A 24238-nucleotide genomic window follows, 5' to 3' on the forward strand; every position below is an offset into this window, starting at 1 on the left:
ATATACTCGACAATTAAAAATTACCTATAGTTGACATGAACACCATGATACACATGTACATTATGAAATGAGGACTACAATCAAGCGAATTAACACACCTATCGCCTCACATGGTTATGACCCTGTGTGTGTGTGTGTGTGTGTGCGCGCGCGCGCGCGCGCGCGCGGCGTGCATGCATATGCACTTCCCCTAATTTAAATAATAATGGTGCTTTACTCATCTGAGACCAGATGGGGGCTTACTGCTTATAATTTTGAAAAAAATACTCTTCTGAGAGCAGGGTACATTCTTCTTTAATTTTTCTTTCTTCTCCCCCTGTCCATCTTTGCACGTCATAGTACCCTCTGGTGGCCCCACCTCATCTCCTGGGCCCTAAATGTTGGTGTGGCCCAGGGCTCCCTCTTTTACCCTCCGTCCCACTTGCTGTACGAGTGCTCTCTTCCAGTCTTAGGGCTTCGGGTCTGTTTACATGCCGAGGGCTCCCAGAACTATCTCCAGCCCAGACCTCTCCCTTGTACTCCAGGTTCATCACACAACTACCCATTCAACATCTCTACTTGCGTTATCTACTAGGCATTTCGAACTTCTGTTCCAACCTGAAGTCTTCACCTTTGTCCTAGAGCCAGTGCTCCTCCTCACAATCTTCTCTGTCTCAGCAAATGGCTCCGGCGTTCGCTCAAGTTGCTGAAGCCCGAGGCCTGAGCCCTCCTTGAACCCTCCGTCCCCCCTCGTACCTCCATGGATGGATGATAAGTGCCCTCACTTCTACCTTCCAGATACATCCCGGCCCTGACCACATCTTAACTACGTCCGTCGCTAACCCCCTAGGTCAGGCTGCCCTCACCTTCCCCCCCGAACGCACTGCAACGCCTCCTCGCTAGCCTACCTGCTGCCATTCCTGCCCCAGCCAGTTCTTCGTTCGGCAACCGCGGTGACCTTTTATGACAGTAAAATCAGGTCGCGTCCCTTCCCTGCTTCAAACTCTCCAATGTGTCCCCACCAGGCTTAGGAGAACAATCTCAATTCCTTGCCACGGCCTACGGGAGCCCGCTCCGCCCGCCTCTCCGGCCCCCGCTCCGGTCGCCCGGGTGTGGAGCACCAGCTACCAGAGGCGACTTGGGGAAGCTGTCTTCCCGCAGCTTGGAGCAGCGGCCCGCTCTGCATTAACACCGGCCGAGTCGTTTCATCGGTCACGTGCTCCATCTCTGAAACATCACTCCAAGAGCTACCCGCTATCTGTGGCTACGTTAGCCGCTCGAAAGAGTAGAGCGAACGCAAAGGGAAGAGCTCCTGAGCGGGGAGACGAACCCAACATCCTGCTCCCCAGAGGATGCGCGCGATGAGCCCTCTTGGCCATGCCATACTACCAAGAGCCACGTAGAGCCAAAGCGCCGCGGATAGCTGGGGCAAACGCCCAACACCCTCGCGGACAGTAGGGACTGCAGCTCCCGGGCTAGCAGAAACTGCCAGGCCTTCCGCCGCAGCTGCCTCACCTTTTGAGATAAAGCAGGAGGACTATGATGGCGCCCGCGACGATGACCGGAGTGGCAAGCAACATGCTGACGTAGAACGTGGGGTCGGTATTCTCACCTGGCAAATGGAGAGCAAGCGCAAAACGTGAGAGATCAACCCCTTTTAGGAAAAAAAACCAAAACACCAAGCAACGGTTGGATCAAACGAGCAAGATCACAGATATTTCCGCACTCCGCCCCGACCTATTTTCCAAAACTCTTCAATTATCTTATCTTCCGTTCCCTTCTTCGTGAACAGCACAGTCCTGCTCTGGTGCCTAAAATCCCACGGATGACTAAACAGCTTGCGGGTTATCCGTAAACCAGGATATCTTAACTAGTTTTGGACACTATTCACAACGTTAGACCTGTTAAAAAGGTCATCTCATTAACAGTGACTACCTTTTCTTATTGGTTACCACTATTAGACTATGTAAATCAGTCCTAACTACCACTACTTCTTAACTGAGCAGCTACTATATGTGTGATACCATCCTAAGGGCTTGCACATGTATGTACAGCTATGCTACAGAGATACGTAACAGTTATCTTCCGTTCATACAGATGAGAAGGACAAGGCTCAGAGAGGCGCAATGGCTCGTCCAGAAGGGTTTCAGCAGTGATGCCATCAAGCCTCAAATCTGGCACTGTCTGGTTCCAGAGCTTTTCATGAACCGCCTTGCTATATATCTCCCATGTAGAAGGTCGTGTCTCCTTATATGCTCATCTTTCCCACTAGGACACGGCCATCTAGAAAGCAACACCAGGGCCTAGCATCACTGTGTTAGCCTCTGAGGTGACCCCAAATGATCCCTGCCTCCTGATATTCACAGCCTTATGTAATCTCCTCCCCTTGAGGGTGGGCTGGACTAACTGACTTGTTTGTAAAGAACTGAATAGCAGCAGTGATGTCATTTCCAAGATTAGGTTATAAAAGACTGTGATTTCCACACGGGTGTTCTCTCACGCACTCTTGCTTGGGTCATTTACTTGAGCAAGCTCGCTGCCGTTTCATGAGGCGGCCCTGTGGGGAGGCCCCAGGGGCAAGAAGCTGAGGGAGGCCTCTGTTATTAGCCCCCTAGGGTGGCTGTGGCAGATCACCACACGCCAGGTGGCTAAAAACAGAAATGTATTCTCTCACGGTTCTGGAGGCTAGCAGTCCAAAATCAAGATATCCATGGGGACATGCAGCCTCTGAAGGCTCTAGAGAAGAACCCCTCCTTGCTGCTTCTTAGCTTCTGGTGGCTCCCGGGCACCACTGCTGTTCCTTGGCTGCAGCTGCGTCACTCCAATCTCTGCCTCCATCCTCACAGGGCCTTCTTCCCCGTGTGTTTGTGCGTCTCTTGGCATTTCTGTATATCCTCTCCTCCGACAAGGGTACTAGTCATTGGATTTAAGGCCTACTCTAAGACAGTGGGACCTCATCTTAACTTGATTACATCTGCAAAAACTCTATTTCCAAAGGAAGTCACAGTCACAGGTATAGGAGTTGGGACTTGAACGTATCTTTTTGAGGGATGGGATTCAACCTGCTACAGCCTCCATCTAACAGCCAGCAAGGAATGGAGGCTTTCCAATGACCACATAAGTGAGCCTGGAAGCGGGTTCTCCAGCCCCAGTCAAGCCTTCAGATGAGACTGCAGGCCCAGCCAATAGCTTGACTGTAACCCCATGTGAGAAGTTGGGCCAGAGGTACTAAGCTAAGCTGGGCCCTGATTCCTGACCCATGGAGACTGTGAGATGGTAAACATGTGTCCTTTAAGCCACCAAATGTTGAGGTACTTTGTTATGCAACAATACATAACAAAATACAGGCATGCCGGGCACATAGCTTGCTCAGTTCCTCAATTAATAGGGAACTGCCTACCTCAACAATCTGTTTCTCTGACCGTTAGAGAGCTATTAGAAAGCTCTTCAGTCGGTCCTATTTTGCCCCGTGCAGCCACAAAAGAAAATAACCTATTCCCTCTTCTACCTAACAGCCCAAATATTAGAATTCAGCAACTGGGACTCCTCACCCCTGAGCTTGCTTCATCAACCACTCCTCCCAAAATTTTGAGATTCTTTCATATCCTGATTACCCTTTCGAGAACAGATTCCAGTCTGCCACTGAACCTCCTACAGTGTGGTGCCCAGAATCGAATACTGCACGCTGCTGATATGGCCGGGACCCTGTGGCCCACCCTGCAGCGTTCCCTTGCTCTCTCTACGTGCTGCACCGTCACTGCGGCCTATGGCTGCATATGCCTTTGGGGGATATTTAAGTCAATGCTGAGTCACTTTGAGCTTACGGTTCAATAAAACCCTATACACCCACCCCACAACATACACATACATACACACACACACACACACACACACACACACCCATAAAGCACAGGTCTTTCCAATCCTGTACTTGGGCCTAACACACAGTTTGCTCAGTCACTCCGTTAATAAATGAAACTTGTTTTCAAACCTAGATACAGTCTGATCTCTATTAAATGACATCAAGGTCACTGTTCTCTCTTGATTCTATCACCAGTACATAGGATAGCCCTCTAGCACTGCACGATCTGCAGATTTAATCATGCCTGCCTTCTGATATTTTTGTTCAGGTTGTTAAGAAGATGGAGACAGGACAGAAGAGAGAATAACACCTTTTGGATTGTGGATTTTCAAAGAGCTGCACATTGTGAATTAAAGCTGGGTGATCTGACAGTAATTAAACAGAAAACACAGTTCAGTTGTAGATATTCTCTGGATGACATCAAGAATGCAGAACAATCCTTTACCCCAATCTATTTTCTGCTTCAGCTTAGTTTTCATGCATCAGTGGTTTAAATTTTAATGAAATCCTGTTCTCTTACCTATACTCATCGCTTGACTCCAATTACTCCAGAGTTTGTCATCCTCATAGCATAACTTATTTGTTCTGACTCTTATTCTGACTGTGTTCAAAGTATCAGGAAGCACACCGGGGACCATGAAACAAATTGTACCCTTAGAAATAAAAACACACAAGGAATGTTACCAGGTTATTCCCTTTTTCTGCTTCTGAATGCTAAATATAATTATCTGCCAAATTCTGTATATGATTAAGACTTGGACTGCAGTCTAAATTATCTGACTGTAACTCCTCAAATAAAAATTGGCAATAACCCACAGAACAAAGGAGTCTATTTTTCTCAAAACAGTTCAAATTTAGTCTATGGTCGCCCTGCCCCACCCCCAATCATTCTATGACTTTAAGCCCAAATAGCTAACGTAGAATTTACTGACCTCCAGGTTTCCCTCAAATTCTGAATTCTGACATTTGGCCTCTTCAACCTTGAAGAAAGAAAAAAAAATTCAAAAAATTTAAGAGATTACATTATATCATTTAACTATTTCTAACAAGGTTTCCTTTTATCCCATCAAAAGAGGACCAGGTACAGTGAAAGAGAAGGCTGGTTTTTTTAAATAAGTGGTGCTGGGTCAATTACATATCCATACAGGAAAAAAAAGAATCTTGACCCCTACTTCACACTATTTACAAAGTCAATTCCAGATGGACTGCAGATCTAAATGTGAAAGTTAAAATAAACTGAACAAATAAATACATAAATACAGCAAGATTTTAGAAGAAAATGTAGAATATCTTCATGACCTTGAAGCAGATTTCTTAAATAAAACCAAAAAATATTAACCCTAAAGGAAAAATTGTTATAAAGTCATCTATATTAAAATTGCAAACTTCTTCTGTTCATCAAAGATATCCTATTAAGGAAATTAAAGAAGTCATGTATAGGGTGAGAGAAGTTATTTGCAATTCCTGACAAAGGACTTGCATATATACATATCACATAATATATACTTATATTTACATATATTACGTACACACACATATACGTATATCCCACCAATTAATAAAGAAAAGACAGCCAACCCAACAGAAAAACTGGCAAAGGATTTGAACAGGCATTTCATAAGAGGGTATTCAAATCACTAAGGAACATGTGCAAAAGGGCTCAACTTCATTAGTCATCAGGGAAATGCAAATTAAATCCACAAGAGAACAATACACACGCCTACCAGACAATACCAAGTGTTGCTGAGGATGTGAAGCATGTAGTACCCTCGATTTCTGCTCTTAGTAGTGTAAATTGGCACAACCACTTGGGGAAAGTCTTATTATCTATTAGAGACAGTCATATGCAAGCCTCTGACCCACACATGCCCACACGTGCCCACCCTCACACGCACGCCAAGAGACAAGAATGCCGTGTTCATAAAGACTCTATTCATAACACCCCCAAACTGGAAATTATCCAAATGTCCACCAAAGGCAGAATGGAGAAATCAAATGTGATATACCGACATGATGGAATACACGCAATGAGAACAAAACACTGACAACTAGAGGAAACAATCTCTCTCCCATAAACGCAACATTGAGTGAAAGAAGGCAGACACACAAAAAAGTAAATTCTGGGCGCGCCTGGGTGGCTCATTTGGTGAAGCAGCTGCCTTCGGCTCAGGTCATGACCTCAGGGTCCTGGGATCGAGCCCCATATCCGGGCTCCCTGCTCAGGGGGGAGTCTGCTTCTCCCTCTGCCCCTACTCCTGCTCTCTCTCTCATGCATGCCCTCTAACAAATAAATAAAATCTTTAAAAAAAAGTTAAAAAAAGTCTCCCTCGTTGAGAGTATAATATATCAAAAACAACTGGGTTAGAGAAAAGATCAGTTCTGAAAATGCAAATATTTCAAAACTGGAGCAAAAAATCAACACATGAAAATCTGTTGCTTAGTACAGTCTGGTTCTGGCCAACAGGATGTATGAAAAGATGTTTATATCAGTAATCATCAGAGAAATGCAAATCAAAACCACAATGAGGTATCACCTCATACCTGTTAGAAAGGTCATCATCATCAAAAAGGTAAGAGGTAACAGATGCTGGCAAGGTTGTGGAGAGAAGAAAACCGTCATGCCCTGCTGGTGGGAATGTGAACTGGTACAGCCACTATGGAAAACAGCATGGAGCTTCCTCAAAGAGTTAAAAATAGAAATACCAGCATAGGGAATATAGTCAATAATATTGTGATAACATTGTTTGGTGACAGATGGTGACGCTTACGGTGAGCACTGAGAAATGTACAGAATTGTTGAAAAAATATGCTCTACACCCGAAACTAACACCGTATGTCAATTATACTTCAATTAAAAAAATACCATATGATTCAGCAATTCTACTACTGGGTCTCTATCTGAAGAAAATGGGGGCTCCTGGGGGGCTCAGTCGGTTAAGCCTCTGACTGTTGGTTTCGCTCAGGTCATGATCTCAACGATCGTGGGATGGAACCCTGCGTCGGGCTCCCCATTCAGTGGGGAGTCTGCATGAGATTCCCTCTGACTCTCCCCTCACACATGTGCTCTCTCTCTAAGGTAAATAAATAAACCTCTGGGGAAAAAAAAAGAAAATGAAAACACTAATTTGAAAAGATACATGCACCCCTGGGGCGCCTGGGTGGCTCAGCTGGTTAAGTGTCCAACTCTTCATTTTGGCTCTGGTCATGATCTCAGGGTTGTGAGATTAAGCCCTGTGTCGACCTCTGCCCTGGGTGTGGAGCCTGCTTGGGATTCTCTCTCTCCTTCTCCCTGTGCCCCCCGCCCCCGCGCACATGCACGCTAACAAAAAAAAAAGAAGAAGAAGAAGAAGAAAAGATACAAGATACATACACCCCTATGTGTGCTGCAGCGTTACTCACAATAGCCAAGATATGGAAGTAACCCAAGCGTGCGCCGACAGATGAATAAAGGTGTGATATATGTACACGTGTACAATGGAATATCATCCAGCCACGGGAAAGAAGGAAATCCTGCCATTTGTGACAACACAGATGAAACTCGAGGGCGCTGTGCTAAGAGAAGTCAGTCGGAGAAAGACAAACACCGTATGACCTCACTTAAATGTGGAATCTAAAACGAGCTCATAGAGGCAGAGAGCAGAGTGGTGGTTGCCAGGGGCTGGGTGATTGGGGGAAATGGGGAGATGTTGGGCAAAGGGTATAAACTTCCAGTTATAAGTTCTGGGGATCTAATGTACAGCACGGTGACTGTAGTTAATAACACCACATTGTATACCTGAAATTTGCTAAGAGAGATCTTCAGTGTTCTCACCATTTAAAAGAAGGTAACTAGGTGACGTGACAGATGTGTTAATGAACGTGATTGTGGTAATCACCTCACAAGATCGATGTATATTAAATCATCATGTTGTACACCTTGAAAATAATCACACTGTACAACCCAAATATATATGGTTTTTACTTGCGATCGTACCTCAATGATGCTGGAACAGTCAACTTCTATCAAAGAGATGTTTAAACATGGGACAAAGACCAGAACACAGAGCTATGACTTTTGACCTTGAATGTTATTTACTAAATGGCTCCTAGCAGCATCTGGGAAGAGCTGAAAGGCCAACTGAGTGATCAAGAGCGTCCTATCGACACTTCACACAGGGCAGAGAAAAAGCCACTTGGGAATCAGAGACCTGTTGGGGAAGCCCAAGTACCAACTACGACTTGAGGGATCGGGTGGCAGGTTCCTGTCTCCCTCCCCTGGGACATCTCCCAGATACATGTATGTTCCCAAACTGGCAATTCGCCGTGTAAATGGAAGGTTCTGGGCTCTTGTTCAAATGTAAATTCCCTTGCATAGTTTATCGGCTGCTCAGATAACTCTGTGAGAAAAGGAAAACAAGGGCACAGAGGACCAAGTAGCTCGTCTGTGGAGAAGGCAGGTGGTCAAAGACAGGTCGTTCCTTGCTTTGTGGCTCTGTCATGAGCTATCTCTGACCACAGCCCCCATGTGAGGGCATCAGTTCATGTCCCAGCCTACTTCCCCCTCTTAATTACAACACCAGGCAAAATAATTCCTCAAAAAATCTTGCAAAAAGGGGAGGGGAAAAAAAAGGTCTAACCAGCAGAGCCCAAAATCAGTGAGCACACAAAAAGCTGATGACATTTTAGGAGAGGAAGCAGCTGGTGAACATCTGCTAGGAGAAAGAACATTCAACCCAAACGTATAAACAGAGTTAATTCCAAATAGACTACAGTTCTGATTTAGGAGGATAAATTCCATAGTATGTACATTCTCTTCAGGGCAGAAGCTTGTAAGAAAAAGGTAACTCAATTCAACAAGAATTTCTTAAGTGAGGATGAGGCACATGGTATTAGACCCGACGTTCTCCGTCTAAGTTTAATACATGAAGACCAACCTCTGAATACGTAAAGCCCAACTTATCAGCTGTGTGGCCTGTAGCAAGTTACTTTCCCTCTCTGAGCCTTAGTTTCTCAAATATAGGTTAAAATAGAACCATTTCGTGGACTGTTATACGCTATTGTATAAGAAGGACCTAGAAGAGGATTCGCGTAGCCCAGCTTAAACACGTAGTAAGCGATGGCTCGTACAGTTAAGAGGAAGTACTGCGGTGGCCCCCGGTGTTAGGGACACCAGCTTTAGAGTCAGACTTGCTGAAATCTCGACTCTACCACTTAGCTTAGGAGTAAACCTCTGAGATGGCATCTTTCTCATCTGTGAAACGGGGACAAAATCAGGGGCCCTAAAGCCGCAGGGTTACCGCGAGGACGACACGAGACAGCCGAGAGAAGGTGCTTCTTAAAATGCCTGCTACAGAGTAACCGCTCCATCCGTGCCGGCCGCTATTAGCAGGAGCTGCCCGGTGTAAACACCACCTAACTCCTCCCTACAGGAGCTTTTTATTTTTAGTTGGGAGAAAAGGCCTGCCCACGTGATCAGGGGAACCAGCAGGACAAAATTCAGTGCCAAATGAGTAATACAAGCAGCCTGTGTCTCAGGATTTCAGACAGAAGAGAGCAGGAAAGGCCGGAGTCGGCAAGGAAACTTCAGCGTTCCAACAGCTGACTTTGTGGCAAATCCAAGCCTCACCTTCTCCCCACTTGGAAGCCCTCTGCTTTTTCCCTTTGCAGTACCGTGTGGGGACACTGGTTTCTGGTAGGGGTGGTGATTATTCTGTTTCAGCAAACGGATTCACCTGCGAATGCCCACAAAAGCTCTGGTCAGCTGTGGACCCAGGCCCTCCCTCTGGGGTTACAGCCTGTCAACGCTGGCTTATTTTAGTAAGTATTCTGGAACTCCCACAGTGAACTAGAACAACTGGACCAAGGAATTTGCCCACGTGCGAGATGCAGGGCTCCTTTAAAAGCCAATATAAAACTCTTGGTCTCGAACTTCTGCAAGTCCAACGCACCCGGGGTCCGGGGCAGCTGGCGCGCCAGGGACCAGCACAGTCCCTGTGGCCTTGAGGCGCCACCTTATGGAACCTACGCTCCTCAGGGGCCATGGTATTTCAATCTGGACAAAATTTTCAAATTGAATCAACAAAACCCCACTTGGTTGGTAGTTCAGACGAAAGCGTCAAAGGCCCGAGTGTGTGACCTCTACTGTAAAGTGAAACAATGGGACCAATGCCCTGAGGTTACACCACATCCTGTTAGGCCCAGTGGCCCACGGGGACCTCTAATTAGTGTGTTTTGTACTAGATTCCCCGCGGTGTACGCGGACAGAACCCAACAACTATGGACTCCTCCAACTTGACGACTCTAGCTGCCACAAACCCAAGGCAAGGGGAATGGCCACACCACAGCCTCGAAGTATCGACCAGATCGGACCCCGGCCTCCTGCTTACACGTCTTTCCCTACTCTACTTTGGCCACACCGGTCTCCTTTCTGTTTCTCACACATGCCAAGCTCATTCTTGCCTCAGAGCCTTTGTACTTGCTGTCCGCCCACCCCCAGACCTTCACATGGCAAGCCCCTGCTTGTCACTCTCGTCTTATCTGAAATGGCGTCACTTCGGATGACTACCCAACCTCGTATTCCCTCAGGCCCTCCCATCGTGCTCCTACCTAATCCATTTGACTGTCTTCATAGCATTCGTGCTCTGAAATTAGCTTTGCTCATTTACATACTTATTTCCTAGTAGGTAGGCTTCGCGGGAAGAACAGACCTTTGCGTCAGGGTCATGTGCACATAAGATAGTGCCTGGCACGTGGCAGATACGTAATAAAAAATGTGTTCAGCAAATGAACTGATGAATGGCTTGATCTTACAGCTGATGCAACTACCATAAACCCTCAACCCTTCCACCATACCCTATTTCAGACAAGAAACGTCATCATCACCATCACCGTCATCAGGCGAGTAAGAGCTACATTTCAAGAGATGTTTCTATCTATTACCCTGGAAGAAACTCCAGTGAAAGAAAAATATCCAAATAAAATCAACCAGCTAAGAAAAACTTACGTAGAAAATATCACTCGTCTCAGTTTGGCTGTTATTGACTTCCACTTGATAAGATAAGCATCTGCTGTAAAAATTCTGTGGATTCGTCCATTGCACATACAAGTTACCATTTTGGAAGAAGAGACGTTTAATATGTGGGGGATCAGGTTTCACTGAAAGAAACAGAAGAACACAAATTAGCTTCCAGAGTATTTTTATGAGGTTCATATACAGGTAGAGATAATGAGGGTCACGATTAATGTAGAAAGCTTATTTTAAACTCCCTTGTAAAAATGGATCCAAAGAACATCTTTGGGGTGTCTGGCAGATGGCGCGAACTCTGTCCTGCATCCATCCGGTTAGAACACGGCTGGGGTATAATCAGGACATTCAGTTGTGACACAGAGAATAAAGAAAAGAAGCACGTGGGTCCACATGTGCGTCCACCTGGTGGATAACGAGGGGCACCAGGGGTTTCCCCCGCTGCCGCTTACTTGCGTCAATCCAAGACCACAACTAAAACATGAGCCTAGTCTCTGTCATACACTGCGACGTGGACAAACCTCAAGGACATTATACTAAGTGAAATCAGCCCATCACAAAAGGACAAACGCTGTAGGACTCCACCCACGGGAGATACCTAACGTAGTCAGAATCACAGAAACAGAAAAGAGAAAGCGGGTTGCTGGTTACCAAGGGCTGGCGGAGGGACAATTAGGGTTAGGGGGCATCGAGTTTCAGTTTTGAAAGATGAGAAAGTTCTAGAGATCTGTTGCACAACAATGTGAATGTACTTAACATGACTGAACTGTACACTTAGAAATGGTTACGATGGGGGATCTAATGTTATGTGAGTATAATCACAATTAAAGTAAAAAAAATTAGCCTCGTCAATTTAGTCTCTCAGGAGTCAACTATACTTAAGACTAAGTGACAAAAGAGAGTGGAAGATTAGCAGAACACAGCTTGAAGATGTCATCTCCCAGCTGAGAAGGATCTCCCTTTATGTCGCCACTAATCTCCAGAAAGAAGAGCAAAATGAGCTTTAAAAGGTCCACCAAGGACAATCTGCCAAGCAAGGGGGGAGGACAGAAAAGGGCTTTGCTTCGGATTATCCCACTTGGCAACTTACCACGATCTCACTCCCCTGGCCTTCGGTCCACAATTAGAATTCGCTTGCGTGACTATCTGAAGGGGCGGTGAATAGTGCTCTGCTCCCAGACTTGGGAACCTTTGTCAATTCATGGTTATTTGCCTATAAATTTTCTGTACACCACTTAACCAGAATCTGCACTCCTTGTTGGGATCTTACAACAAATAAATAAACATGATGCTTCTAGTAGTAGTTTGCTTTAGAGATTTACAAAATACTTATATACCTCACATCATTTGGAACTTCGGACAGTTCTTTGAGGTCAAGAGGGACTATGGACCCTGTTTTACAGATGAGGAAACACTTAAAGAGAGTTTATGTGCTTTGTCCGAAGCGAAGACCTAGAAGCTCAAGCAGATACTCTGTTTTCAAGTCGAGGCTTCTTTTGAATAGGCCAGCACTCGGCTGCGTTGGGTGTTCTGAGTGGTCGGGGCCTACGCCACCCCGCACGTTAGCTAGTTTGAACATCACTTCTGATCGCTCCTCCTCCAGTCGGAGCCTTTTTTCAACTAAGAGCAAGATTATTCGGGAATCATATTTGATTTTATTCTGCACCATCATCCTCTCGAGTATCATAAGTAAAAGAGAACAGATCTTAAGAGTCAGAGAGCCTGGTTCCGGTCTCGGTTCTACAAATGACTGCATGTTTGAAGTCTCGGCACACTCAGAAGTAAACAAGAGCAAAGCGTGTGGCACATATACTCAAGAAATATTCGAATTTCTAAGCCTGCTGCTTAAAAAAAAAAAAAAACAACCACCAAAGAAAGGTATACATAAATACAGTCCTTTTTTCTGGGAAAATCTTAAAACCCAAATCATCCTTTTTTTATTCTTTGCATTGACTGTTCAAAAGACGTAACCCTTTTATCCACACTGTCGTACAGGACTTCGAAAACTTACCATGAGAAGTTAAAGGCACTATATTGAAGGATGGTCTAATTTTTCCTGCATTATCCTTGACCACTATTTGGACACTGTGCTGTTCAAAACTGGAATCCTTTAAATTAGTGAGAGCAAAGGAACAGCCAATGTGTTGACCTTCCCTATAGATGTCTTCACATTGAAGAATTTTTCCCAGGCTGCTGTGCCTGCAAGATATAATGAGACAGCCTTCTGGATTATTTTTAACAAGGTGTTCAGGAAACAAAGGCAGACGTTTGTTTTCTTTTAAATGGCTGAAGAGGACCATGAAAGGCAACATCTGCAATATGGAAAGATAGCTTTTCTTAAAACCCTGCTTTATAATGTGGCTCTGTTTCATACTCTAGGAAGAAACAAATGTTCCTGTTTGATGAACACTGGTACTTTCTTCTTCTCCCCCTCCCCCTCCTCTTCCTTCTTCTTCTTTTAAAGTAAGCTCTACACCCAACGTGGGGCTCGAACTCACGACCCTGAGATCAAGAGTCACCGAGCCAGGTGCCCCGAAGACTGGTACTTTCTTTCTTTTCTTTTTTTTTTTTTTTTTTAAGATTTTACTTATTTGTCAGAGGAAGAGACAGAGAGAGCACAAGTAGGGGGAGTGGCAGGCAGAGGGAGAAGCAGGCTTCCCGCTGAGCAGGGAGCCCTGTGTGGAACTTGATCCCAGGACCCTGGGACCATGACCTGAGCCAAAGGCAGACGCTTCACCGACTGAGCCACCTGGGCGTCCCAACGCTGGCACTTTCAATAGCTATGGGAACTATAGGAGCCCTGACTCCTTTTCGTCTTCTGTATAAGAGATGTTACGAGGCCAGCACGAGAAGTTTTAGGCTTCTTGAAAATGCCTCATCCACTGAATTCCATGGTTCTCCTCTGGCCCTTCTGCCTGCCTGCCTTGTTTTCATGGCTTCTCCTCCCTCTCCCCTTTTCAGAGGGTTCACATTCGGGCTTCCGCCTTCTGTACATTCCTCTCTACCGCTTACTGCCTCATCCATTCTCCCCCATTTATCATGTCTGTCCTTCAACTAGAATTTCTATACTGGGGATTCCTTGGAGCTAATCCCAGATTTCTAACTGCTCCATTTGAGTGTTCCACTCTGGCCTCAAAGTCAACATCCTTCTGCCCTCTCTTCCCTGCCAAACTGCCTGTCTTCTGACCTTCCCCATCTCCATCAGTCAGAGCGCGTGTTCTCTGGACTCCTTGATCATGGCCTTTGAAATCACCCTCGCCCCACCACTTTCCCTATATTCTGTTATATTCTGCTACTTCCTCCTTCGCCAAAGCTTCCTGGCTTCTCGCCTGTGACATTCCTGGAACCCTCACCCTGTTTTGTGCCCTCCTCACTTCAGGCACCATGTCCTCTCCAGAATGACCTCTCTGACCTTCATTTAAATTAGTGCTCTCTAACCCCTGTCAGATCAATGTTCCAGAAAACAACGGTTTTCTACGTGTCATACTCCACCGTGTGGCTTTAAAGGCCTTCCATAAGCAGCACCGCTGGCATCTGGGTTCCCAGCCCGAACCTCTACCCACACCTTTGCCGGTGACCATCAGCACCCAGTGCAGTGCAGGCACACAGAAGGGGCTCGTGACGCTTTTGTGTCTAGGGTGTCACAGGGTTCTGCCTTGTCGTAGCTGACAGAAGCCGCAGTCAAGCCCTACCTCCGCCATAATGGGAGCTGTGCCAAGGTTCTCCAGAAAAGGACGGCAATTTCAAAAATGAACTAACAGGGAGAGTCCCAAACCCGTGACTTGTTAGCTCGGAGGCATCTGCAGTTGTAGAAAATGCAGATTCCTCAAGCCCTCTCCCGAGAAGCCCACTTGGCAGGTTCTGCCCAGGGCCTAGGCATCAGCATTTTGACAGAGATTCTCCAGGGGATTCTTTTGCAGATCGGGTTTTACAGCGCTCAGATCTACTCTCATGAAGACGGTCAACAGATCTTCGACAAGGGGGCAAAGACAGTCTCTTCAACAAATGGTGCTGGAACAACTAGATGGACGTCCACGTGCAAAACAATGAATCTAGACGCAGTCCTTATGCCATTCACAAAACTAAACTCAAAATGAAGCACAAGCCTAAGCGTAAAGTGCGAAACTATAAGACTCTTAAGAGATGACATAGGGAAAAGCCTAGATGAGGTGGCGTGGTAACGACTTTTTAGGTACAACACCAAAGATGTGATCTGGAAAAGAAACAATCAGTCAGCTGGACTTCATTAAAATTAAAAACTTTGGCCCTGCAAAAATCAGTAGTAAGAGAATAAGAAAACAAGCCAAAGACTCGGAGAAAATATTTGCAAAAGACACATCTGATAAAGGACTGCTACCCAAAATACACAAAGAATTCTTAAAACACTGAGAAAACAGGCAGCTCACCAAAGAAGATACACAGATGGCAAAGAAGCGTCTGAAAAGATGTTCCACACCACGCATGTGTCATCAGGGAACTGCAAATTAAAGCAAGACGCCACTACACACCTATCAGAACGGCCAAAATCCAGAGCCGTGCCACCACCAAAGGCCGGGGAGGACGTGGAGCGACAGGACTGCTCCGTCGCTGCTGGTGGGAATGGAAAATGCTACAACCACTTTGGGGCAGAGTCTGGTAGTCTTTCCTTGGTATTTCCCTGAAGGAGTTGAAAACTCACGTCCCCGCGAAACACTGCACGCAAATGTTTACACAGCAGCTTTATTCATCATCGCCAAGGCTCCGAAGCACTAAGATATCCTTCAGTAGGTGGATAAACTGTGCTGTAGCCAGACAATGGACTATTCTTCAGCACCGGATAAAAAGGTATCAAGCCAGGAAAAGGCACGGAGGAAACGTAAATGCGTATCACTAAGTGAAAAAACTCAGTCTGGGGGCTCCTGGGTGGCACAGCGGTTAAGCGTCTGCCTTCGGCTCAGGGCGTGATCCCGGCGTTATGGGATCGAGCCCCACATCAGGCTCCTCCGCTATGAGCCTGCTTCTTCCTCTCCCACTCCCCCTGCTTGTGTTCTCTCTCTCGCTGGCTGTCTCTATCTCTGTCAAATAAATAAATAAAACCTTAAAAAAAAAAAAAAAAAAAAGAAAAAACTCAGTCTGAAAAGGCTGCATGCTGTAGGATTCCGACCCAAGGACGCTCTGGAAAAGGCAGCACCGTGGAGACAATGAAGGATCGGTGGCTGCAGGGGTTGCGGAGGGAAACGTGAACAGGCGGAGGACAGAGGTGTTCTAGGGCAATGAAAATACTCTGTACAAGCTTATAATGATGGACACGCGTCATTATCCATTTGTCCAAACCCACAGTATAGATGACACCAAGCGGGAGCCTGAAGGTAAAGTATGGACTTCGAGTGGCTAGGATGTATCAATGTAGGTTCATCGGTTGTGACAAATGTACCACCCTGGTGGGGGATGCAGATAATGGGGGAGGCCATGAATTGTGAGGGCAGAGGGTATACAGGAAATCTCTGTACCTTTCCCTCAGTTTTGTTGTAAACCTAAAACTTCTCTACAAAAATGCAATCTTTAAAAACAAACCTCAAAACTCAGATCTAATGTATTTACTCCTTCAAAGGCTATGCAAAGAGATACTTAAATACAGAAAATGCAGGGCGCCTGGGTGGCTCAGTCGGTGAAGCGTCTGCCTTTGGCTCAGGTCATGATCCCAGGGTCCCGGGATGGAGCCCCACATGGGGCTCCCTGCTCAGCGGGGAACCTGCTTCTCCCTCTCCCTCTGCTGCTCCCCCTGCTTGTGTTCTCTCTCAAATAAATAAATAAATAAATAAGATCTTTTAAAAAAATACAGAAAATGCTCTTGTCCCTTAAGAGATGGTACATAAAGTTTTTCTCCTAGCTTAGGCCCCTGTGGTTCATGAATGAATACAGTCTTAGAAACTAAGTTAGTGCCATGGCCAGTTTTTAGATCAGACAGGCCTGGAATGTTTTCCACCCACACCCAGAAACAGAAACAGAAGAAATTTATGACACTTCTGTTACATAACTTAAAAAAAAAAACCTAGGCAGAAAATTAATTTTTTTCAACTAGTGAAAGGAACTTCTCTAATGGGCAATCCTTAAGATTCCTTTTTCACTTCCGTACCTTGGGTGTTTCACAAACTCTCATGGACCCCGGATAAGAAATTAAAAAAAAATTTTCGTTGTTGTTGTAATTTGGACAAAATAAAAAAGGGGAAATACTGGGTTTTGAACAGACAACTTCTGGGGACTTCTTGCGAAATACGAGATAAGACCTTGAGCCAGAAGGCTTTCAGGTGCTTCCTGCGAAGATGCAGACACCAAAATCCCGCACAGAATCACACTATAGACATAAGGAGGAAATGGACAGATTTAAAGACAATTTCCCCAACTGTGAAGATGATTAACGTGGTAAGAAATTCCCTTAAATTCATTGGCAGAGTTAGTCCGTAGCTATTTTTTTTTTTAAGACTTTATTTGAGAGAGAGAGTACAAGCTGGGGGAGTGGCAGGCAGAGGGTGAGGGAGATGCAGACTCCCCGCTGAGCAGGGAACCCAATGTGGGCCTCCATTCCAGGACCCTGGGATCCATGACCTGAGCTGAAGGCAGATGCTTCAGTGACGGAGCCACCCAGGCGCCCCTAGTCTGTAGCTATTAAGGTCAGGCTCCTTTCAATGCCAGACTAGCCCTGCAGAACCACAAGTCATTGCCCTGGGGCTTCAAAGTGACTCCGGTTTCTAACTGGGGAGAAGGGAAACAGTCTCTGGCAGTTGGTTTGACATGATTTAAACTGGTACCTAAACCAATTCCAAGTGCTTGATAATGAACGAGCTTGATAACGAACTGCCTTTCTTTTGTGGTTTTGATTGGAAGGGATCTGTCCTAGGGGAGGGCAGGGACAGAGGAGGTAAGGACTAGCTGCTAATTCTTCCAAGTGGGGGAAGAAGCCACTGATGCGTACCGGTTACATCTACAAGGGAGTGGGGATGAATAATAAAAAAAACAATACAGCTCTCATGCACCGATCGCTTACTCTGTGTTAGCAGTTGGGCACAGCTCCAAACACTTTTCACCCAATAACAGCCCTTAAGAGGTAGCACTAATATTACCATGCCCATTTAACAGAATAATCTGTTAGAAGAATAAGCTGCGAGTGCTGAGGATAGAGGCCTAGAGAATCTGTAACCAGCACTGTCCAAGGAAATTTTCCGGGATTACAGAAATGTTCGCTGTCTGTGCTGTCCAAGGCACGAGCCACTAGCCACGTGTGAAAGTGACTAGTAAGACTGAGCAACTGAAGTTTCCATTCAACTTAATTTTAATTAACTCCAATTCACATGTAAGTAGTCACAGGGGAGCTGTGGCTTCCGTATCGGACAGCACAGGTCGTACTACAGAAAGAGACCACGCTGATGACCGATGATGGGAACACGCATGACGGGAAGTCATGTCCCTGACACCCGCCCCCTCGGGCACCAGGGATCCATCTTGGGATGGCTTCGTGAGCCACCTCCAATGGCTGCAGGTTATACTCTGCATAGAGGCATCAACTGAGGGCTGATAGCAGCCCAAGTACCACCTGCTCTCAGCTTTGGCAAGATGCTGCATCGGCCCAGAGGAAGAGGAATATTTCAACCCAGAGGAAAAAGAATGCCTGTTTCAATTGGTGGGTCCAATTTTTTTTTATAATTTATTCACCCAGAAGGGGCACAGGTTTTGCAATTGGCACAAAGCCTTGTTTTGTAATAGCACACGCCTCGAGGCACTTCCCTATCTTCGGTGCAGAACTCCAAGGCCTGGGCCACTGCTCGCCTTCAGCACCCCGCTGACTCCTATATCCGGATTACTTTCCTGCACAGGCGGCCATGGAAGGAGGGATGGTTTTCATGCTTTTCCTTCCTTCCCCCGCACCTCCTATAGACACAGACTGTAAAGGCTTTCCCTGTGACTTTACCAGTAACAACTCCAGGGAAAGCGAGGCGTTAACAGCATAATAAACACAGGGAGGCTACCAGCTTCTAAGACATCTTAAAAGCCTGTACTGACAGCTCTCCCCAGACTTCACTGTAACATCAGAAAGCCAGGCTACTCCTTTTAAGGCTTTGTTCTCTGGCCCCTTCACTAGCAATTCTTTGGGGGAGTCTGACCGACTCGGTCCTGCTCTCTTTTTACTCCGGGACTGTAATGCTCCTGAGTTGCTTACCCCACCTCAGTCCTCACGCGAATCCCGAATGTTCTCTAAGCTTTGGATCCTACCACGCATTGCAACCTTATTTCTGGAGCCGCTACCATGTGTCACTGAGGGTAACAAGACACAGCCTCTGCTCTCAAGGGAGATGGCAGCCCGGGGAGGGTTACCGCTGAGTAAACAGGAAGTGACAACACAATGTGCTCAGTACTGTGACACAGGAAAGTGCAAGGTACTCTGGGACAGGATGACCCAGCACGTATCTAGATTTGAGAGGTCAAGGAAGGCTTTCTGGAAGGAAGTGATATCTGAGCTGAGCTGAGCGCAAAGCAGAGGCGTCCAGGTGAAAGGACGAGGTCTGCGCTGCGAGGGGACAAGGCGTGCTGCCACTGTTCCGTTCGAGTGTCTGAAGGGTCTGTTTGAGGAACTGAAAGGCGCTGGGCGCGGTGGGATGCGAGAGGGCGGAGGTGCAGAGGGAGGAGGAGGAGGCTGAGGCCCGACGGGGCGGAAGGAGCCAGGTCAGAGAGGGCTTTTGTCCGGAGCGCCCGAGGAGTTTGGACTGCATCCCAAGGCCACCAGGGAGCCACTGCAGGGCTTTAATGAAAGGAGAAACAAGTACCACAAGTGGGCAAGTGAAACTACAAAACCTCAAATGAGGATTGTTTATCTCGGGAGAAAAAACAACCCTCGAGACCGAACCACACAATCTCAGCGCCTCTCAGTGCCGTCGGGCTTCCCAGGCGGGCTTGGTGGGGAGCCCCGCGCAGCAGGCGAGGGGAGCACGGGCAAAGCCCCGGGCACAGCTGCAGGGGGCTGGCCAGAGAGGCCTGTGATTCCTGGGCTCTAGTCCGGGATACGCAGAGCGCCCCGAGACCCCCGAAGTACGTCTCATCACATCATTGGGCAAAATGGACATTCCGGGAGCCAAGGCCATGTTGATCCTATAGTTTCGGAAGTCCTGGAGGCGGCCCTCCGCACCCCATTCTCTCAGAGGCAGTGTCCGTGAAGGACAGAAGGAGGGACGAGGCCATGTGGAGAGCACGTTGCCCACGCGAGCTCTCCCGCAGCCCCAGCCTGGTATCACAGAGACGGAACAGGCCCCTTCCTCACTGCTCTTCCCCAGCGTCCTTGCTCCGAGAACCGCCCCCCCCCCGCAGTGTGCAGTCCACCCCTTTCATCTGAGCCCCCTAGCCTTGCCCTGCCACCCCCCAAGCCCTCCCCTAATTCTAAGGAGAGCTGGTGCCTCTGCTAGCCTTCATCATACACGGTTATTTTTATACCGGTCATTGTGCTGGCTGCTGTCTCTCCCCCTCTATCTTTTCAGCTTTATGAGCAAAGGGCCATGTTTCTTATCTCTGCTGCCTATTCAGTGCTTTACCCACAATGTGTGCCAAATAAAGTCTTACTGAATTGAACTGATTAACCTGGTCCTTTCTTCCTTGTTCTGCTGCTAATAATTCTAGGCTGTAAAGGAAAGGAAATGCTTAAAGATTAATTTAGAAATTGAACAAATTTTGTGGATGTGCTTACAAATCTCAGATATGTTATTTTGTGGGGAGCTAACCTACTTTTTTTTCATAGTTGTTTTCTCATCAGTTCCTTAGTTTTTTTGTTGTTGTCGTGAACGTAGAGTTGACATACAATGTTCTATTAGTTTCAGGTGTTGAGTCAACTTACTTTTTATCCCTGGGCATGATATCATTTTCCTTTTTAAACGTAGATACCAATCACTCATACATTGCTGGTGGGAATGTAAAATGGTACAGCCACTCTAGAAAATAGTTGGCAGTTTTCTATGACACAAAATATGCAATTACCATGTGACCCAGCAATTGCACTCCTGGGCATTTCTTTCAGAGATATGAAAAGTTATGCTCACAGAAAAACCTGAACATGAGTATTTTTAGCAGCTTTGTTCATAGCTGCAAACAATTAGAAACAACCAAGCTATCCTTTAATGAATAAATGTTTAAACAAACTGGCACACATCCACAGAATAAAAAAAAAAATGAACTCCTGATACAACAACTTGGAGGGACCTCAAGGGTATTATGCAGAGTTTAAAAAAAAAGTTGGCCTCAAACAGTTATATGCTGTGTCTATTCTAGTAACATTCTTGAAATGACAAAAATATAGAGATGGAGAACAGATCAGTAATTGCCAGAGGTTAGAGATTTGGGGGAGAGGAAGGCGGGGGGGGGGTGCAGAAGGGAGGAGGGTTTGGGCATAAAATAGTAACTCAGGGGATCCTTGTGGTAATGGAACTATTCTATATTTATACACGTGATAAAATTACATAGAACTACACACACACACACACACACACACACACACATCTCATACACATAAGTGCATGTGACACTGGTGAAATCTGAATAAGGTGGGTGGATTGTAACCACAGCAACTTTCTGGTTTTGATACTGCCTTCTAGTTATAGACCATGTTACCTTTGGGAGAAACTGCACGAAGGGAGCACTGGGATCTCCCGGTATATTTTTTGCAACATCCTGTGGATCTACAGCTAATTTTTAAAGATATTTTTAGAATGAAGACACCAAAAGCAGGTGCACCTTCCACTGAAGCAAACTGCCCATCGTCTTGAGTTTGTAAAAACAATATGTGGTATATATACCCAATGGAATACTACTCAGCCATAAAAAAATGAGATCTTGCCATTTGCAACAACACGGATGGACCTAGACGGTGTTACGCTAAGTGAAATAAGTCGCAAATACCATATGATCCCAACCCCTATGTGGCATCTAAAAAACCAAACAAACAAACGCACTCTTAAATACAGAGAACAAACTGGTGGCTGCCAGAGGGGAGGTGGGTGGAAGGCGGGTGAAACAGACGAAAGGGAATAAAAGGCACAAACTTCCAGTTATAAAATAAGTCAGGGAGATGAAAAGCACAGCACAGGCAATATAGTCAGTGATGTTGTAATAACGTGGTGCTGACAGGTGACGACTGCGCTTATTGTGAGAAGCACTGAGTAATGTAAAGAACTGCTGAATCGCTACGCTGTACACCCGAAACTAACATCACATTGTACGTTTATACTTCAATTAAAAATAACGACAAATAGGGGGTACCTGGGTGGCTCTGTAAGTTAAGCGTCTAACTCTTGGTTTCTGCTCACGTCATGATCTTGGGGTGGTGAGTTGGAGCCCCGCATTGGGCCCCACGCTCAGCAGGGAGTCTGCTGGAGACTTTCTCTCTCCCTCTGCCCCCCCCACCCGTGCACTCGTGCTCTCTGTCTCAAAATAAATAAATAAAATCTTAAAAAAAAATGACAAACAAAGCCCCAAAACCAGGTTGTTCTTTTCTCGGTTTCGGTTTTTAAGTAGGTTAGATCCCAATGCTCCCCAAACAGCCAGTCCTTCCCCCGCACGCCTCCTGTACACACTCACCAATAGTAGAGGGTATAGTTGGTGTCAGGACTTGTCTTCCGTCCGGGGAGCCAAGTACACTTCATGTAGCTCAGGTTGTGCCAAACGCATTGCAGCTCAGTCACCGCGGACTCAGGATCACCTAGAACAGCCAGCCGAGGGTTTAGGATGCTTCTCTCCCTGTCAGACAAACCCACCAACCCCGCTGGGGCACGAGGGATGGTGAGAGCACTCTGCCGCGAAGCCAACCCCTCATCTCTCATCCCATTTTACCCAGAAGGCACCCAGGATGGAGAAAACCCAACTCTAACTCGTTACAACTTTCTCTCTCACCTCCAGATCCCAAGCAAATATCTTTCCTATCACTGAGGGACCCTAACTTTGTATTCCTAACTGGAGAGAGAATTTCAAGGTCAAGTACCATTTCAATGGTAGGAAGTGAGTATGGCGTTTCCTAAATGAATGTGGAAACGCAAACAACCCATATATCTACCTGTCTTTAAAGAAAACAAGTCTATTGAGTTAAAACTTACCTTCTTGTTTTCTGACCAATACTAACACATCTTGTTTTAAAGACTAAACACACATTTCTCCTGAAGCAATCTGGGGGAAAGTGAGCATTAATACAGCTCTTGGTAGTTGTTTACTGTGTGTTAAGACTTTAGGAGCCATATCGTCTTTATCATCTGAAATCTCTACCTTAATAAAGTCTCCTGAGTTAAGGCATCATGTCAGGATTCTTAAAGGGGTATTATCTGGAGGCATCATCAACCATTTTACTGTCATAACACGATTTAGGCCTTTTCAGATTATTTATTAAACTTCTAAAGAAATGCGAATGGGGGAGGTAAGTTGTTTTAAACCAGGCTCCCAGCCTCGTGGCAGTACTGAATTCTATAATTCTACAAATGGGACTTTTTGATCCGTGCAAGGCAGGGAGAAGGAATGGCCTGGAGAACAGGCCACATAGCGCTAAGGTTTGGAAGTGGGAGAGATGGGACCCTCCAAACAAGGGGCAACATGGGATTAAGAGATGATACATATCCTGCATTTGCTCTTCCCCGGGTGCTATTCTAAGCACGTCCCCCGTACTGACTTCCGTAATCGTTTCCACAGTCTGGGGAGACAGGTACTACCATGAACCCCATTTTACAGATGAGGAAAGAAGCGGGTAGGGGGGAAGTCATCTGCTGAAGGTCCTGCAGCTATTAGTTGGCAAAGCTGGGACTTAAACTTGGACATCTGGGCTCCGGGAGCCCTGCCCTTCATCAGTATAATCTCCTTCCTGCTCGCAACCCAAGTGCCAGAAGGAACTGGGTGATGGGCGGGAAGGGGACAGGGGTGGGCCACCATGACCAACCTGACTACGTGACAGCTTTTCCTAGGGCTCGTCCTGAACTGGAGCCACGCCAGCAGGCCTATTTTCCTTTCCTAACATCTTGTATATCAAGCTAATCTTTCTATCCAATGAGGAAGATAGTTTTTTGGATTTTTTTAAGGCACTGGACCTGTAATCTGAAACCTACAGCAACCCACTCAGTTCCCTTCCTCCTCATAAAATGGATCAGGGTACTAATCCATGCCTTGCTCGCTTCCCAAGATAAGCTTCTGAGGCTCAATTTAGGGAAGGGTGTATATGTGTGTCTATCACATGCCAATTGTTAAATGCTACAGAACTCTGAGGCACAGTTATTGAAGTCGTGAGCACCTCGAAGGCAGGGACGTCCTCGTATTTATCACCTACTACGCGTGCCCAGAACTTCTCAGACTCGGCAATTATTTGAAAATTGAATGAATTAACGAACACTGAACATAAACATATG

General features: G+C 46.2%; 1 protein-coding gene across 11 annotated transcripts in view; it reads right to left on the reverse strand.

Annotated features, from left to right (window-relative positions):
• Positions 1-24238, reverse strand: part of IL13RA1 (interleukin 13 receptor subunit alpha 1) — a 78907-nt gene that overhangs the window by 41215 nt on the left and 13454 nt on the right. For all 11 annotated transcript variants that reach the window (XM_040628740.1, XM_040628784.1, XM_040628755.1 and 8 more), the window contains exons 4-9: positions 22437-22557; positions 12856-13043; positions 10824-10975; positions 4774-4821; positions 4362-4494; positions 1495-1591 (exon numbers count right to left, since the gene is read on the reverse strand). In XM_040628740.1, coding sequence (XP_040484674.1) covers positions 1495-1591; positions 4362-4494; positions 4774-4821; positions 10824-10975; positions 12856-13043; positions 22437-22557 — 739 coding nt within the window. The remainder of the gene's footprint in view (positions 1-1494; positions 1592-4361; positions 4495-4773; positions 4822-10823; positions 10976-12855; positions 13044-22436; positions 22558-24238) is intronic.

Source organism: Ursus maritimus, assembly GCF_017311325.1.
Source record: "Ursus maritimus isolate PB19 chromosome X unlocalized genomic scaffold, ASM1731132v1 scaffold_X1, whole genome shotgun sequence".
Lineage (NCBI taxonomy): Eukaryota > Metazoa > Chordata > Mammalia > Carnivora > Ursidae > Ursus > Ursus maritimus.